Genomic DNA, 14,989 nt, shown 5'->3' with positions numbered 1-14,989 from the left:
GATTTAAAAATTCGCTTGTGCTTGGCTAGATTGTGAATGTCGAACCCATGGAATTGGCCACTGCTGCAGTAAGTACATTTATGCCAATCCACTTGCAGTCTTCCTGATGATTCCATCCCAGACCTGGCCCCTGGGACAGGCTAGCGGAGACTGAGATGGCTAACACGGTATTACTCCTCTAATCCTTGGGTAAATTTTTTTTTCCCCATTAGGGAAAGAATTGAGTTTGGTCAGTCCTTTCCTTGGAACGAATCTGAAGAGTTACTGCGGCTACATCACCGTGGATAAGACTTACAACAGCAACCTTTTCTTCTGGTTCTTTCCGGCTCAGGTAGGCCCAGAACAGCGCTGCAACAGGACCCTGACACTCGAGAGCTGACTATGCCCATAAACCTACAGGGCTTTAAAAAAATCTCCTAGATTTTATTTTCTAAAAGTAAGTACGTGGTGTTCCTGTTTAGGTGCAGGAAACAAATGTTTGCAGGGGGTGGAGGGCAGCACCTTTCAAATTCCCTGCAGCCTTATTTGGAGGACTAACATTGCCACCATCTTTCTGCCAGCCTTTCTCCTGTCTTTTTGTTGTTGTTCTAAAAATACTTGGGGCAGGGATGGGGGTGAAGGGAAGAAGGAGGATAAGGAGCAGGGCAATTGCTGCAGTTAACAGGTGATGCATGTCTAAATGTAGTTGGCGATGTCTTGTATGGCTATCCTGTCTATGGATTTGGCTGGGCCAATTATTATCCTTGCATCCACTCATTCTTGTCTTTAGTACCATTTATTGAGCATGTACCATGCTGTGGGGACACAGAGGAGAGGACACCTGATCTAGGATGGCTTCCTGGAAGAGGGGTCATTCACCTACCTACCAGGGCAGGGTAGAGAAAGGTGGAGAGTGCATCTTCAGAAGCAAACAGGAAAATATTCATAACAACCGCCTTAAGCAGAATTGATATAAATTAAACCTTGTAATATGATCTAATCCTAAGAGGTGGAAAGTTCTCTTGTGTTCTCGGAGGTGTTTTAAACATTGTGACTTTCAGAAACCAGATAGTATATGCATGCTTCTGATGTCACATCTATCAGTGACATTGACTACAGACATTTATCACCAACCCTTTTGTATTAGTTTCCTACTGCTTCTGTAACCAGTTACCTCCAACTTAGTGGTTTAAAATAACGCAAATTTATTATTTCATAGTTCTGTAGGTCAAAAGTCTGACACAGGTCTCACTGGGCTAAAATCAAGGTTGGCAGGCTGCATTCCTTCTGGTGGCTCTAAGGGAGAATCTATTTTCTTGCCTTTTCCAGCTTCCAGCGGCCACGCACATTCCTTGGCTCATGGCCTTCTCCCTCTATCTTCAAAGACAGCAATGGCGAGTTTCGTCCTTCTCACATCTCACTGCTCTGATCGACTCTGTCACCATATCTCTTTCTCTGACTCTCATCTTCTGTCTCCCTGTTCCACTTTTAAGGCTCCCTGTGACTTTGGAGCCCTGGTGGCACAGTGTTAAGAGCTTGGCTTCTAACCAAAAGGTTGGCAGTTCGAATCCACCAGCTGCTCCTTGGGAACCCTATGGGGCAGTTCTACTATGTCCTATAGGGTCATTATGAGTCAAAATTGACTTGACGGCAACTTTTTTGGGGGAAGGATTGCACTGAGATAATTCAGGATCATCTCCCCATTTTAAGGTCAACTGATTAGCAACTTTAATTCCATCTGCAACCTTAATTACCCTTTGTCATGTAATGTATTCACATATTCTGGGAATTAGGACATGAGCATCTTTGAGGGACCATTATTCTGCCTACCACACTCTTGGATACTTGTAGTTTGCCCAAAATGGATACTTGAAATGCTTGCCTAGGTTAGTGTTTCTCAATATGCTCTCTTTCAGTGAGTCTCGTACTTTATTGTATGTAAGAATTATCTGTGACTTTCCCCAGATATGCTGATTCCATAAATTGGGAGAGGCCTGAAAACTGCAGAATTACCCGGTAGACCGTGTCTGAGAAACCATTACTCCAGTCTATGCCCACTGCCTGTGCCCAGTGCTTCTGACCCAAAAGTGGCCCACACTCCTTTACCAGAAAGAAATGCCTACAGCAGACAGACCAAGATGGAGGTGGTGTGCTGACGTACGCTTCCATATGGGGTGAGGGCTAGAATAGAAGGACTGAAGAGGCAAGTGGAGCCTATGGTGATCAGCTTTCCTCTAAGACCTGTTAGGTTCAGCCTCCATGGCTCTTCCAGTCTTCCTCCCACTCTCTGCCTTCCCCACCCCAACCCCAAGAAAACTGACCCCTTACTTTCTCTTCTGCTTTGTTAGCTACATATGAAAACAGCAAGTTCCTTGTTGACTTCTGAATGTTAAATCTTCTTTCGTAAATGTTCCAGATGTGTAAAAACAGGAATTATGAGAGAAGTGATTAGACAGAAACAAGACAAAGCCCCATTTTTTTTCTTTCTTAGGTTGCCTCTGAGCATGTGATGGCTTTGTCTAGAACATAGGTGATGTGCTGGGACTGGAAAGCTGTTCATGGAAATGGGTTTGGGCTGTGCGCCTTCTACTAAGATCTGAAACCAAAGAAAAACCCATTGTCATTGAGTTGATTCCGACTCATGGCAACCTCATGTGTTGCAGAGTAGAACTGAGCTCCATAGAGTTTTCTTGGCTTTAATCTTCATGGAGGTAGACCCTCAAGCCTTTCTTCTGTGATGCCACTGGTTGGATCCGGACAGCCAACCTTCAGTTAGCAGCTGAGTGCAAACCTGTTTGCACCACCCAGGGACCTCAAGGTCTGAAAACTCAGCATGAAACAATGGCTGGGCTGTTGGTGTTTTTTTCCCTTTCATTAAAGGAAAACCTAGCTGTGCGTCCCTGACCAGATTGTTTGGGTCCAGTACTGTAGCCATAAACACATTCTAGGATGATCCCAGAAGACATAAGCACGAGACTACAAAAACAAGAGAGGAGGTTCTTACCACAAAATGTTCTATTGGAAGTGATAGACGAAGCTCCAGGGGAGAGAAAGGCCGAGATGAAAAGGACAGTGCCCGCAAAGGATGTCAGCACATGACAGCTGGGAGAGATTGTTTGAGAGCTCCTCAAGGGGAGCCCACACACAGAGCCAAATATCTGAGGCCCAAAGCGTCCATTTCTGCCGAAACTGTCAAGCTGTAAATTATGGAACGGGGCCAGTGTGGGTGAAGGAGAGAAAGGATATGAAAAGGAGAAACAGTGGTCACTGAGATGGGGACCATCACTTTCATTTGGCAGAAATATTAATTCACTGCCTGTCCCTGGGAAGCAGCTCATATTGTCATCCGGAGAGAAATGAGCCCTTTAAAAAACTGAAGGTAGAGAAAATAAGAGCTCCAGGAAGGCTGCAACATTTGTAATATCCTCTGAGTATTTTTTTGGGGATGCTGCGTCTCAAATTAGTTTTGTTTTCCTGTTATTTTTGTGAGATTCCTGTTATTGTGTACAAATCAGTGCATAATGGATTCCAGAACTTGAAATTGGTGTGCAGTGGGGATTCAACCTGCAAGAGAAATGAATAGGCAGTTTGCATGGGATAAAAAGTATAATGAAGCCAATAAAAATGTAAAAATTATAACAGCTATTGTTAATTGAACATTGACTTTGTGCTAAGTACTCTGTGTTTTCTTATTCACTTCTTACAATAACCCCATGAGGAAGGAATTATTATCCTCATTTTACAGATGAAGAAAATTGAGGATTACGGAAATTAAATAATTAGCCCCAAACCCCTGGGTGACTCAAATGATTAAGTGTTTGGCTGCTAACCAAAAGGTTGGCAGTTCAAGTCCATCCAGAGGTACCTTGGAAAAAAGGGCTGGCGATGTATTTCTGAAAAATCAGCCATTGAAAACCCTATGGAGCACAGTTCTTCACTGACACACATGGGGGTCACCATAAGTCGGAACTGACTCAATGGCAGCTGTTTATTTTATTTTTTACCCAATTAGAAATGGGCAGAACTGGGATTTAAATTGAGGTCTCTGACCTGAAAAATCTTTTGCTTTATCCACTGTGTGGTAAATCCTAATTATGGAAAACGCTATAGAGTACAGTGGTTAAAAGTATAGCCTCTTGAGTTAGCCTGGATTGGAAAGAAATCTTAGCACCACTGCTTATGCCGTATATGACCTTGGGCACATTTCTTAACCTCTCTGAGTATCCATTTCCCTATCTAAAAATGGGAATCAGAATACCTACCTCATAATGATTTTGAGACAAATGAGATAATGTTGTAAAGCCCTTAGAGCTGTGCCTGCTACATAGTTGCTATTGTTGTTATTATTATTATCACTTTTGCTATTGTTAATAGCAAATACTGGACAGAAACAAATCAGTCACAAATTAGTAAAGAAGACAGGAAACAGTGGAAAATTCCAAATCAAAAGGACCTGAAAGCTAGCCAAAAGTTTGGATTAATTGCTACCGGGTAAGGAAATCACACAGTGAATTGGGATTTTTCACATATTAGAAGCCAAAAACCATATGGATTATTATTTTTAAAAATTAACATCCCTCTCATTGGAAAAAGATATTCAGTATTTGACTTTGTCTTATAGATGTAGGAAGACAGGTAATTTACTGGAAATATTTAGCCAAACCTTGCAGATTATTTATCTCAAATGTCATGGGGCTAAAACCTGAGGTGTTTAGAGTTAGGGCTTGGCGCTTTGACTAAGGACACCATCTTGCTCCTCTGGCCTGGAATCTGGTTGGTTACTGAGCAAAGTCAGTATAACGTTGAGGAGTCAGCCAGCTGGAACTGGGGTGAGGTGAGTGAGGCTCCAAGGGGGCAACATTTAAGGAGGCACTCACTCTAAGGGGCAAGCGCCGACTCTGTATATTCAGATGCTGCATATTCAGATGCTGTACTGGGTTGAATAGTGTCGCTCCCAAATTCATGTCTACCAGAACCTCAGAATGTGACTTCACTTGGAAATAGGTGTTTGTAGATGTAATTAGTTAAAAGATGAGGTCATACTGGATTAGTCTGAACCCTAAATCCAATGACAGATATCCTTAGAAGAAGGCCATGTGAACACACAGAGACTATGCCCTGTGACAACAGAGACAGAGATGGAGTGATGCAGCTACAAGCCAAGGAGCCCCAAGAATTGCTGACAACACCAGATACTAGGAGAGATACATGGAAAAAATTCTCCCTTGGAGCCCTGGAAAGAATCAACCCTGCCAACACCTTGATTTCAGAATTCTAGCCTCCAGAACTGTGAGAGAATAAACGTCTGTTTTCTCAAGCCACCTAGTTTGTGGTATTTTGTCATGGCAGCCCTAGAAGACTAAAAAAGACACCTAGAAAAAGCAAGACAGCATGACATTAAGTTAGCATACACAAACAAAACAAAAAACCAGTTGCCATCAAGTTGACTTCGATGCATGGCAATCCCATGTGTGTCAGAGCAGAATTGTGTTCCACAGGGTTTTCAGTGACTGATTTTTCAGAAGTAGGTCACCAGGCTTTTCTTTCAAGGCACCTCTGGGTGGACTCAAACCTCCAACCTTTCAGTTAGCAGTCGAGTGTATTAACCATTTGCACCACCAGGGACTCCTAGGATAACACAGGACCCTTGAATCGTAGAGGAAACAATCCAGCGAAAAGGCAATGAACCATGTTGGTGCTCCTGGTCTAAAGCAGAAGGCATCCTCTCTGCCAGTTGGAGAGCATATCTCAAAGGGTCCCTGGAAGCAGCAGGACAGCCTACCCCTGGGGATGAAGGTGTGGAATCAGACCCCGCTAGGCCTCCGCCAGGTACACTCCCTCTTCTTGGTGTCTGAGCTGTTTTAATAACACAGTCAATGTAGAAGAGGATGGTGGTTCCCAAACTCAAATGGTGCTCATCAGAAATACATGGAGAGCTTTAAAAATCAGATTCCCCAGCTCAGTATCCAGCCTCTCCCAGCATAGATTCTGATTCAGTAGATCTGGAGTGGGGCCAAGGCTCATTGTTTCTAAAAAGTTCCACAAGTGGTTCCAATTCAGCCAGTCAATGGACTTGAATTTGGGAAAGGAGAAAAGTGAGATTCTAATTCCAGGTCTGCGCTTCTTGGCTTTATAACTTGGGACAAGACATTTAAATTCTCTGGACCTCAGGTTTCTTAAATATAGAAATAAAGTTTTAAGCCTGTTTGCCTACAAGACATGCCTCAGTGTGTTACCTAAGGGATAAAAGATAGAAGAACTCCAATTCAGAGTCTGGGTTGAATGAATGAACCTTTGAGTTTGTGGTCTCTGTAGTAGCCAATCTCCAACATGGCGCCCAGTGGTTTGTTGTTATGTCTGTGCTCTGTATAGTGCCCTCCCACACTGAATCAGGACTGGGCCTTTGTTACCGATAGAATATGGCAGAAATGACAGTATGTGACTCCTAAGACTAGATCATAAAGGGCATTGCAGCTTTTACCTTGGTCTCTTGGATCATTCACTCTAGGGGAAGCCAGATGCCATGTTGAGAGGACACTCAAGCAGCCATGTAGATAAAACAATAAAAAAAAAAAAAAAAATGAAGGGAAAAAAAAAAAGCAGCCATGTAGAGAAGCCCACAGGAGGAGGAAGTGATGCCTCCAGCCTCTATCCAGCATCAACTTGCCATCAGTCATGTGAGTGAGTGTGATGAGGTTGGGTGCAGATCTTCCAGCCCTGGTCAAGCCTTCAGATGACTACAACCCCGGCTGATACCTTGTCTGCAACCTCATGGGAGACCCCGAGCCAGAGCTGTCCAGTGAAGACATCCCCAAATTCCTGACTCATGGAAAGCTTGAGATAATAATTTACTGTTGTTTTTCCAAGCCACTAAGTCCATGAATGGACTGCCAGAAGAATGAACAAATCTGTCTTAGAAAAAGTATAGCCAGAATGCTCCTTAGATGCAAGGCTGGCAAGACTTCATCTCAGGTACTTTGGACATGTTACCAGGAGGGACCAGTCCCTGGAAAAGGACATCATGCTTGGTAGAGTAGAGGGTCAGCAAAAAAGAGGAAGACCCTCAACAAGATGTATCGACACAGTGGCTGCAACAATGGGCTCAAATATAGCAATGATTGTGAGGATGGTGCAGGACTGGGCAGTGTTTTGTTCTGTTGTGCATAGGGTTGCTATGAGTCAGAACCTACTCGATGGCACCTAACAACAACAACAACAAAGGTTTGGAGAGCAGTTATTCATCATTAGATAACTAATGCAGCCTTCTGTCATGTATGTTTGGCTGTTGTGATATCTTGTGACAACTAGCACATGCTCCCTAACGTAGGCAGTGGGGAGCCACTGTGCCAGTTATCAGCCAGTTATCAACGTATTGCCTTTCAGCTCTAATTCCACCCTTCTTCCCTGCTTTGCATGAACGGAGCCTTAAGCAGCTTCCTATGCAGTGAGCACAATATCAAGCTTTGTCAGTAGAGGGTGCTGGAGGGACACTGCAGGCAGAAGATGACTTCTCTTCCTGGTTTCGGGTGTGCTGTATTTTGCTTTTTCTTGCCCCTAGTGATCGGTCTGTCAGCAGTGCGTGTGTTGGGACCTCCCGTGCCTTAGTACTGCACCAAGTCCTGCAGACTCTCAGCAAACTTGTAGTCCTGGCTCTGGACTGGTGGCCACTTTGCTGTGGCCCTCCCAACATGGGCCCCACACATCCCAGGCCCATTGCCACCTTGCTGGTGAGTAGGCGCCTGACAGCCCAACTCTCTCTGCAGTACCCTCACCAGCCTTGGGTACCTGCATCCTGGAGGGCCCTTTCCCATGGTCATCTCAACATGGACACTGTGGACCCCAGGCCTTGTGCTGTCTTTCCAGTAAGCAGGCCCTTAAGCTCTGACTCCCTCCACGCACTGGCCTCAGCTGCCTGCACCCCCATTCCCTCTGTGCACCCACTCACCAGCCCCAGCCAAATACATTCTGTAGGGTTGTTTCCTATGGTCCCTTCAACGTGGACATCATATATCTTAAGCTGTGGGCCACCGTTTGGGAGCATGGGCTTCCAACATCCTTACTCCTTCTGCATACCCTCCTGCCAGCCATAGCCCACCTTCTCACTGGAAGAGTTTTCTTCTTGCCCAAAGACTGTAGACCAGCTTTGGGCTGGGAAACCCAGTGAACTTCTCAGTCATCCAGTGGGCTATCACCCCACCTCCTATGAGGTCTGACCCCACCCTTGGAGAGGACCCACTCTCTCCATTCTGAGTTTGTCCATCCATGAGTACTCTCCCCAGCCCAGGATATTCTCTAGAGTTTTCTTTACATCTTTATAGTTATTCCCTTCGTATAATTAATAGTTATATCAAAATTTCACTGTTCCAATTACTGTGTGGTTTCCGTCTCCTGATTGAACTCTAACTGTTATAGCCATACATTCTAAATCCTCCTCTCTTGCCTGGAGACCCCAAGGGAAGGAAGTGTGGTCTGGCTTCAGGAGCCAGGGCAGCCGGTCTTTCTGTCTTAGTCCTATTCTCTCCAAGACCACAGGGTCACTCATCTGTGCTTCCTTCTTCTCTCTTGGCAGATTAACCTGCTTTGCTTTACCAGGCATTGGCAGTAGATGGCTAACCTACAGTTTCCAAGTTTACCTGTTCTTGGATTATGCAATTAACAGAGATTAACCAATACTTCTCCTAGGGGTCAGAGTGTGATTGGCCCAGTTTGGGTCAGGTGTTCTTCCTTGGTCCAGTCAGCTAAGGCTGAGGGTGCTGGGTCAGTCATGTGATAAAAACATGGCTAATGGCCATCCTCATGGATAGGTGGAGGGTCAGTTCTCAGAGAAGGTGTGTGGGATGGACAGATTTCTTAAAATATCTCTGTCACAAGTTATTACCTCATAATATTCGATACCTAAAGAAAAATGGAAATTCATTACCAATGCAGTGAAGATTCGGAGACCACTGACAGTTTTCTTCTTCAGACATTCTCTGTTTATTTTCTCTCTGCTGCGTACTTATGGCATCAGGAATCTGGAAGAATAGAGGGTAGATGAGACAAAACAAAAAGAAAGTGGCTAAGAATGATAAATTATAGATCACTCAATACATAGGTATATTCAAACTCCGCAGGAACTCTTGTATGTCTGATTCCCTTTGGCAAATGAAAATTTAACACGGAGAAGAAAGTAAGGTTAACTTTTTAGCTATTTCATTCTTTGTATTGAGAAGGGAAAATAAGGCCTCTTCTCCCTCTTCTTCCTCCACCTTCCCTGCTAAAGTACAGCTCTCTGGCAGAAGGGACAAGCAGAGAAGCTGTAATTATCTCATTCGGGGATGAGAGCCAGGTAGAAAGGTTAAGAAGGAGAACGGTAGAGCAGATTGTAGCAGGGTTTGTTGTCAGTTGCCATCAAGTTGATTTAGACTCATGGCAACCTCATGGGTTACAGAATAGAACTGTTCCATAGGGTTTTCTTGGCTATAATCTTTATGGAAGCAGATTTCCAGGCTTTTCTTCCTAAGTGCTACTAGACGAGTTTGAAATGCCAACTTTTATGTTAGCAGTTGAGCACAAACCATTTGTACCACCTAGGGACCTTATAGTAGGATGTAAGCTGGTTCAAATTAATGAGACAATTCAAAGCTTGCTGAGAGACAAGGGGAGATTGGGAGCCATTTAAGGAGTCCTAGAAACAGAAAAAATAGCTGAAAAAGTTAGTTTTCCATATGAAGGTATAGTATTTATCTTAGAAATAAAGATTTAGTGATTAAGTGATTTCATGAGTGGTCGGCTACAAGTAGAATTTCTTTTAAAAGCACAAAATGTCTTAAGCAAGTTGTTTGTATGTGTCAAGAGAGTGTTTGTGTGTGTGTACGTGTATGTGTAGAATTAAAATGGTATTAGGTTCCTTTTTAACAATTCTAGTCACAAAACTAATTGCCGTAAATAAAATGCTCTGCCTTGATTAACACCATTAGTGTAGCGGCTGAAGTATTAGCTGAACTGGGGTCTGTGTGGCAAAATGGGAGTCCATTTAAACATACTTGGGGGAATTTAAAGACATTTACTTGGGGGCACTAATGACTTCAATTAAGATAGAACACATTACTTAAGCTAGGCAAATGATGAGCTCCTGCATATCACACCGTGAAGAGAGCCTTAATCAATTTACTAATTGCACTTCTCATCTTAAGCCATACCACTGCTCAGTTCCTGATTTGGGTCTGTTAGTGATTTAGTTACAGAGCACGGTCTTCCTTATTGGGGTGGGTGGGTGGCTAAAGGTATGTTCCCAGCCCTGGGCATTGGAAGATGCCGGTCTACTTTAAGTGATTTCCTGGTCTGAAACTTTGCCTTCACACTTACTGACATGCTTAGGATTCCCACGTTGAGTCACTCCTATAAAGACCTCTGTTAAGATGTTGCTATTGTTAGCTGCCATGGAGTCAACTCCAACACATGGCGACTTTATCAACAACAGAACGAAATGTTGCCCAGTCCCTTGTCGTCCTCACAATCACCAGTATTGTTGTGACTATTGTATGAATCCATCTCACTGACGGTCTCCCATGTCCTCCTTGGCCCTCTACTTCACCAGACATGTTCTCCTCTAGTGATTGATCCCTCCAGGTCCAAAGCAAGTGAGCCTTGTTACTTGAGAGTACTGTATCAGCACGTCTTTAGCTCCCCCCAGCATTTTAACTTCCTGCTTCGGTGGTTTGTGTAAGGCCTGAGTAGAAGGTAATAGAGAGAAGGGCCTGGAGAGAATGGAACAGAGGATGGGTGTGGCTTGACGGGGGTGGGGGGTGGGGTGGGAGTGAAAGGGAAGTCTCAGAGCATAAGGCCATGCTATCCAGGGAGGATGGACCCACATGGGGAGCAATAGAACAGGAGAGATTTAGCCCTAGTTCAGTTTCATTCAGTTTTCCCATGTTAGAGTCTCCTTCACTGAATCTTCTATATTCATTTAGAAGCAAGGAGAAAGGAAAAAATTGGATGCTTCTAAAAATCCATTTTTCTTTATGCTTCGAATATTAAACCAAGTAAATTTTGCTTACTTTGACCAATTCAGTAAGACATAGGGTAGATTTTTTTTCACCATCATTGTGAATAAGTAATCGAATGCACTAGTATGAGAAACTATGAAATTTCCTTCTGTAGAGAGTCTATAAAACAGAATGGATAACCTGCCTCTTTTGGGGCTATTCATTCTGGAACAAACCCTGAGGAAGGAGTGTCCACGTTCATGAGATGGCCAGTAGGGGTCACCAGAAGAATTGAAAGGGCTTCAGAGGCAAAGACAAAAATTGTTTCTCATTCACCACTAGAAGGGCCCAGGTTTAAAGGACCTGAGTGCCCACACTCTTCTGTTGCTAGAAGTTAAATATGTAGATTTCCTTTGTCCCTTCTTTATGCTCATCGTTCTAACTGCACTACTCTGACCAATAAATCATTAGAAGAGCTTTTTTAAAATTAAATATATGTTTATCAGTAGGAGATTACTTATTTTTCAGGACTCAGCTCAACTGTTAACCTCATCACAGATGCCTTTGGGTGCTCAATCTAGAGTCATCCCACTACTCTATCATACCACCCTATTTATTTAGTTCCTTGTTGGCTGCCTGTTCCCTTACCCCACCAGAAAAACTGTCAGAGCTAACACTTAAACAAATGTTCCAGGCACTGTTGTAAGTGCTTTGGATGTATTAACTCTTTCAATCTACATGCCTACCTAATGAGATAGACGTTATTATTATCCTCATTTTAAAGCAGAAGATACTGACACGCAGAGGTCAAGTAACTTGCCCAAGGTCACACAGCTGGCAACTATTGTAGTTGGAATTCAAACCTTAGCAGTCTGGCTCGAGAATCCATACTCTTAACCATTAGCGATCTACCTGTCCAGAAATGGGATCTGCTCCGCATGTCCAGCTTCTAGAACAACCCTGTGAGTAGTCAGTGTTATATGTTAAATGAATTAATACACACCTTGGTAAATTCAGAGTAGAATTCTACTCAGCCAAATAATGATATGTACTTATGTTAAGAGATACTCAAAGCATGTTCAATACAGCAAATATAGAAAATTATGTATAGCCTGACCCTACTTTTGAAAAAAAATTACTTATGTATAATTTATTGGAACCCTGGTGGCATAGTGGTTAAGCTCTCAGCTGCTAACTGAAAGGTCGGTGGTTCAAACCCACCAGCTGTTCTGCAGAAGAAAGATGTGGCAGTCTGCTTTCATAAAGATTTACAGCCTTGGAAATCCTATGAGGCAGTTCTACTCTGTCCTACAGGGTCGCTATGAGTCCGAATCGATGGCAGTGGGTTTGGTTTGGTTTATATCATCTAATACCTATAAGATATGTGTGTGTGGCAAAGAGAAAAATCCATAAGGATAAACATTTCCATGATCATCTCTAGGGAGTAGAATTGGTGTGGGCAGGATTTTTTGGTTTTGTTTTTTAAACAAAAAAATTAGTTAAGAATTAGTACTTTTTGTAATGTAAAAATTTTAAAGAAAAAATTTTAAACTTTTAACAAAAATAAGTGTGCTAATTCTCTTGTTTATACAGTCTTGAATGATAACTTCAGTGTGATAAATATTTTAAGAGATCTGAATTTTGTAACACTGAATGAATTGAAGGAGCTGTCTCTCACTTCATTTGATTTTACAGTGTGGCCTTGTTGAGAATGTCTTCAGCCTTCATGTCTTTCCTAAGTGGGAGTTTGGGAATGGGGGAAGGGCTGCAGTACCAAAATTGACAGCTAAATACATCACCCTAAGAATTGGTAGAGTAGAGAGTCAGCAAAAAAAGAGGAAGACCTTCAATGCGATGGATTGACACAGTGGCTGTAACAATGGACTCAAGCATAAAAACGATTATAAGGATGGTGCAGGACCAGGCAGGGTTTCATTCTGTTATACATGGGGTTGCTAGGAGTTGGAACTGACTCAATGGCACCTAACAAAGAGTTTTCACATGATAGTTTCATGTATAAATATTGTGTTATAAAACTTTGCATGCTGTGATGTAGCTCACGCTTGGATTTTTAGCATGGAACATGCAAACCTTAATTTTGCAGCATTTGACCTTTCGAGTTTCATTCCAGATAAGGGCAGTATTAGATCACAGGTTGATTGGCTCATTAAAGTAGAAAGATGTATGTGTGGGGTTTCCTTTAAAAACAGGCTTCTTCAAGGGTTGTTGAGCCTCATTCACCTCCTACAGGAAAGTAAATTTGAGGAGCAGGGTCAGCTGAGGTTGGAGGTGTGTATGCAGATCACTTATTCTTTAAACATTCCAAGAATGCAGTGTCCTGTGCTTCAAAGTTGCACAATAAAGATGTTTGGCACCGAGGTGTTTGATTTGACTTTGTAGTGTGGCCTTTCAGGGTCAGGCTATTTTTCTGAGAGCCCAGTCCATTGTGCCAGGTCACAGCAAGAGACATGAAAGGCAAGGGGAGGATAGGGTGGGGAGCAGAGGCCAGGAACATCTGAGCCAGAGGGTACACTGTCTGTCCACCTCTCAGGTTCTCAGTCCTGGCTGCATTAGAGAATCATCTGTAAGCTTTTTTTAAAAGATTGATGCCTGCCCTACCCCAGACCAACTGAATTGGCATCTTTGGAAATTGGGCCTGGGTAATAGTATTTTTTAAAAGCTGTCCATGTTATGTGAATATGCAGCCAAGGTTGGGAACCAGAGGCTGGCTTGTAACACACTGTGGCCTCCAGGGGCTCACGAGGCCTTAGGAAGGAAATGGGGTAGAGCCTTGTGTCCGCTGGAATCAATGAACTCTCAGTAGCTCACTTTCTCAGGGATGCTGGGAAGAGCAAGGACTCTGTCTGTCCAGATTATATTCTTTCTTTCCACCTCTAACATAGTGTAAGGAGTCCCAGCAGTGTAACGGTTAAGCAATCAGCTACTAAAAGCTTGATGGGTGGAACCCACCCAGCAGCTGTGGAAAAAAGACCTGGCGATCTTCTTCCATAAAGATTACAGCCTAGAAAACCCTATAGGGCATCTTCACTCTGTCACATGGGGTTGCTATGGGTCAAAAACTGACTGGATGGCACCTAATACCAATAAACAATATATGTATAGTTGCTGCAGCTGCTGAGTGAATGCAAATGGAAAGTGGTTCTGCTGAGTGGTACTCAAAAATAGCGAGTAGGAGGATCTGAAGGAAGATAAATATCACTTATCCTAAGCTCTAAGGGAAGGTCCTTCTTTGTCTCTTTCAGCTTGTAGCTGCTACCAGCAATCCTTGCTGTTCCTGAGCTTATTGATGCTTCTGCTTCCATTGTCACATGAACTCTGTCTTCCCCTGGTGTGTGTTTCTGTGTCTGTTCTTCTCTTGTTACAAGATGCCACTCGGAAGGGATTTGGTTTAGGGCCCACCCTGTCCCCCTACGAGTCATTAACGTAATGAAAGAAAACCCTACTTCCAAACAGGATCACATTCACAGGTATGGAGGCTGGGACTTCAACATACCTTTTTGGGGGACATGATTCAATCCACAACACCCTACTGTCCCACAGAGCTGCAAAAGGCTGACTTTGTAGTTTTTCCTGCCTCGACTAGTTCTCTTGACTTCTTCATAAACATTTGCAGCCCTTGAAGCAGGAGGATGAACCGAAGAAAAACTGACAGAGGAAGCTGTGGGCCAAAGAAGCAACGGAAAAAGCACCAAACTACTCATTCTTCTTATTCTCACACTTACAGATTTTTTTAATTAAAATTACCTATAAATTCCTAGAATGTGTCTATTACAGCAAGAGCTAACATTTGTAGAACACATCCTCTATACTTCTCACTGTGCTTTATGAAAATGAATTCATTTAATTCTCTCAACGACCGTGTGATATTATTACTGATTCCATTTTACATGCAGGGAAGCTGAGGTCCAGAGAGCTCAGGTAACTTTCCCAGAGTCACACAGCGGGCAGATAGTAAAGCCAGGATTTGAACCCAAGCAGTTTGGGGCCAGAAATGACACACTTATCCATGATCTGTGCTGACT

General features: G+C 43.2%; 1 protein-coding gene across 2 annotated transcripts in view; it reads left to right on the top strand.

Moving 5' to 3' along the window:
• Positions 1-14,989, top strand: part of CPVL (carboxypeptidase vitellogenic like) — a 128,558-nt gene that overhangs the window by 26,687 nt on the left and 86,882 nt on the right. For both annotated transcript variants that reach the window (XM_023732361.1, XM_023732362.1), the window contains exon 4: positions 213-331. In XM_023732361.1, the coding sequence (XP_023588129.1) occupies positions 213-331 (119 nt within the window). The remainder of the gene's footprint in view (positions 1-212; positions 332-14,989) is intronic.

The sequence above is a fragment of the Trichechus manatus genome, unplaced genomic scaffold (genome assembly GCF_000243295.1).
Source record: "Trichechus manatus latirostris isolate Lorelei unplaced genomic scaffold, TriManLat1.0 scaffold00050, whole genome shotgun sequence".
Classification (NCBI taxonomy): Eukaryota; Metazoa; Chordata; class Mammalia; order Sirenia; family Trichechidae; genus Trichechus; species Trichechus manatus.
Note: the sequence above shows the minus strand (reverse complement) of the source record. Positions and strands in the feature narration are given on the sequence as shown.